At 50.9% G+C, this 3,059-nt stretch overlaps 1 protein-coding gene across 1 annotated transcript; it reads right to left on the bottom strand.

Annotated features, from left to right (window-relative positions):
* Positions 1–480: 480 nt before the first annotated feature.
* TRMT12 (tRNA methyltransferase 12 homolog) lies at positions 481–2,568 on the bottom strand. Its single transcript, XM_081111413.1, has one exon. It carries the CDS (start codon positions 2,523–2,525, stop codon positions 1,206–1,208), a length of 1,320 nt encoding a protein of 439 aa, XP_080967539.1. The 5' UTR covers positions 2,526–2,568; the 3' UTR covers positions 481–1,205.
* Positions 2,569–3,059: the final 491 nt, after the last annotated feature.

Raw genomic sequence — 3,059 nt, 5'->3', positions numbered from 1 at the left:
TTCCTAATGCCGTGACCCTTTAATACAGTTCCTCATGTTGTGGTGACCCCCCAACCATAAAATTATTTTCGTTGCTACTTCATAAGTGTAATTTTGCTACTGTTATGAATCGTAATGTAAATATCTGATATGCAGGATGTATTTTCATTGTTACAAATTGAACATAATTAAAGCATAGTGATTAATCACAAAAACAATATGTAATTATATATGTGTTTTCCGATGGTCTCAGGCGACCCCTGTGAAAGGGTCGTTCGACCCCCAAGGGGTCGCGACCCACAGGTTGAGAACCGCTGCTCTAGTCAATAAGCATATCCTGGAGTGAGGATTAAGAAAAAAAAAAAAAAGCTAGTAATTGGCAGCTATTGCACAGCTTAAGACTGAAAATCTAGTTTCCCTATGATTTAAAGCAGTCATTTTATCCATTTTTCTACCACAATAAACCCAATATTTAAAAAGAGGAACAAATGTAATAATCTGAACAATAAAGATTTAATTAAAAAAAAATAAACCCAATATTTAAGACATCACCCTCCTCCCAACACTCATTTAGGAATGCTAAGCAGAGGAACAGAGTTAATACACTAAAGTAATTTTTGTCCTCTTCCCTCCTTATTTTGTCAGTGATAATCATAAAGCAGCACCACTTTAATGTCTTGATACAGACTCCATTAGTCACATTGATTTTATTTCTCAAATTCATCCACCTCCCACTGCCACCAACTAGAGGCCACCATCACCTCATGCCTGGACAACTACAGAGACCTTCTCACTGGTCTGCTTCCCTCCTGGACACCTTCTGGTTGATTTTTCATATGGTAACCGGAATGATTTTGGAAACAGCGCTGCCTTTCACTCTGATAACCAGTGTGCAACCGCTCATTAAATAAAAGCATGTAAGATAATTCAGAGCAACCCTTATTTTGTAAATACGGAAATCCAACGCCAAAAGAATACTGAAACCAGGTACCCACGGTCAGACAGAACCCAGGTCAGGATTCGGAATGCATGACTGCACAGATGGGCCTCATTTCGGTGAGCCATGCTGCTTCTCCCAGGATGGACTGGTCCAGAGCCTGCTTGCAGGGCCACAACATACTGTATTTAAATGGATTACCGGAGGCAAGAGGGGTGAGAACCTGGCCTGAGCTGATGCATGAAGGTTCACTCACAGGTAGATCCTCGTGTCTCTGGATCCACCATCTCTAGCCAACCAGAGGACAGGGCCGACATTCTAGGTCCAGGACTATGTGATCCACGTGGGGTGCATAGGATTTCACTGGTTGGATGTGCAAGATGTGTGTCTTCCACGGTCTCCCGTGCACCTGCTGAAGCAGAGTGACAATTCGAGTTTCTGCAGACTCCGCCCACCTGTGCCACTCTGGCTTGATGGCTGCTGACAGCACTTTTCTCCTAGAATCCCCAGTAGCTCCATTTTCCCATTGGTTACTGATAATTTGCTGAGGACAAGGCCAATCCTCCTTCCCCATTTCACTGTTTCCCGAAGGCTGGAGATTCCTTCCCGGGAAAGATTCCACATTTTGGTGGATATGCAAAATGCCCCCCGCATCCTTTCGTAGCACCCGGCAGGCAATCGGCCAGCCTTCCTCAGAGCTGGGAATCAGCCCCAGGTTCACCCGGTCCGCAATGTTTGAGAGGTTCAACTTTCTGTTGTCTCCAAAGTGTATTTGGCACCGATCTGCTACTCCATTGATCTCAAGGTTACGTTTCAGAGCCACTACCGCATGGGGGTTCCACTCACAGGCATGGACGAAGGCAGCACCGGCATGAACGAGGAATGGCAGTGTAAAATAACCAATCCCTGCATAGAGATCCACCAGCACTTGTCCAGCACAGGGCAGCGACGCCACTCGGAGCTTCTCAGTGATGTTTCCGAAGGAGAACATGCACTGGGTCATGTCAAACGTATATCGGACCCCGTTATCCACATGCTCAACCCAGCCATCGTCGCCCAGCAGCAGAGTCACCGCTGGCGTTCGAGTGCCATCTGGTGAGACCCGCCCTCGTTTGGCCAAACGCTGGACGCCGAGGGCCGTGGCCACTACCCCCCAGAGTTCTGGTTCCAGATGTTTCCACTGCTTGGCTTGGAAACAGTTCTCACTCAGCAACAAGAGGTTACCGTGTCGCTGCCAAGATCGGGGCAAATCAGCCTCCAACTCAGCTGACCATGTCACTCCCCGGCCCTCTGCCCAGCGACTCACCGCAAGGCACAGCCGCTGGGCAGGCGAACCACCCTGGGCCTTCCTGGAAGGCACAGGACCCAGGAGCTGCGTCAGTGCACAGGTGCCGCCTGGAGCCACACGGCTCCTCAGCTCGCGCAGGTGCTGCTCGGGGAGCGCGTCTCCCAGCACCGGCAGCGCCACGGTGCCGTCCGGCATCTTCTCCACGCGGTGCTGTCTGTCCAGGAGTTTCTCCTTCTCGAGATACTCCCTGCATCGCTGGGTAAACCGCGGCTCAGTCACCACTGCGACCACGGCCGCCGGCTTCCCGCCTTCCTTTTCCATGTCGCCGGCCCCACATTCTGGTGGCTTCCCTCCGCCTCGGCTCAGAGTCCACTCCGCCGCAGCAGGGAGAGGCGTGCGCGCCGCTGTGCCGGGGACGGAAGTGACGTCACCAGCAAGCCGGAACTAAAGGGTGTCGGTACGCCTCCAGCCGATTGGCGTCATCGTTGCCATGGTGAAGCCGCTACTGCCATCTGTATTGTGATCGCCGGCTACTTGCTTCACCCCAACAGGAAATTAATAACTACAAGGACCTGTGTGGGCTTAAACACTTCAAAATGGTGGGCATGCTCCAGAACCCTCATGCCCTCTCATCAGGGCTGCTCACGAATCCACAGAGGGAAGTGAGCCTGGAGTGATGGGCCGACTTTGGAGAAAGGCTTCCCATAGCCTCAGGCTGCTCTCTCAGGTCAGCATCAGCAGCCTCCTTATCTGCTAGTGAAGAGTCAGATGTGGATTCCTCATTCCTTTTCCTGGCAAAGATAGTCGCCACCATCTCACGTCCTGCAGTATAAGAAACGAATGTCTGGAAGTCAG

Source organism: Myotis nattereri (genome assembly GCF_964212035.1).
Source record: "Myotis nattereri genome assembly, chromosome: 17".
Classification (NCBI taxonomy): domain Eukaryota; kingdom Metazoa; phylum Chordata; class Mammalia; order Chiroptera; family Vespertilionidae; genus Myotis; species Myotis nattereri.
Note: the sequence above shows the minus strand (reverse complement) of the source record. Positions and strands in the feature narration are given on the sequence as shown.

Coding starts and splice junctions, on each gene's coding strand:
- TRMT12 (XM_081111413.1), bottom strand. CDS start 2,525: ATGGAAAAGGAAGGCGGGAAGCCGGCGGCCGTGGTCGCAGTGGTGACT.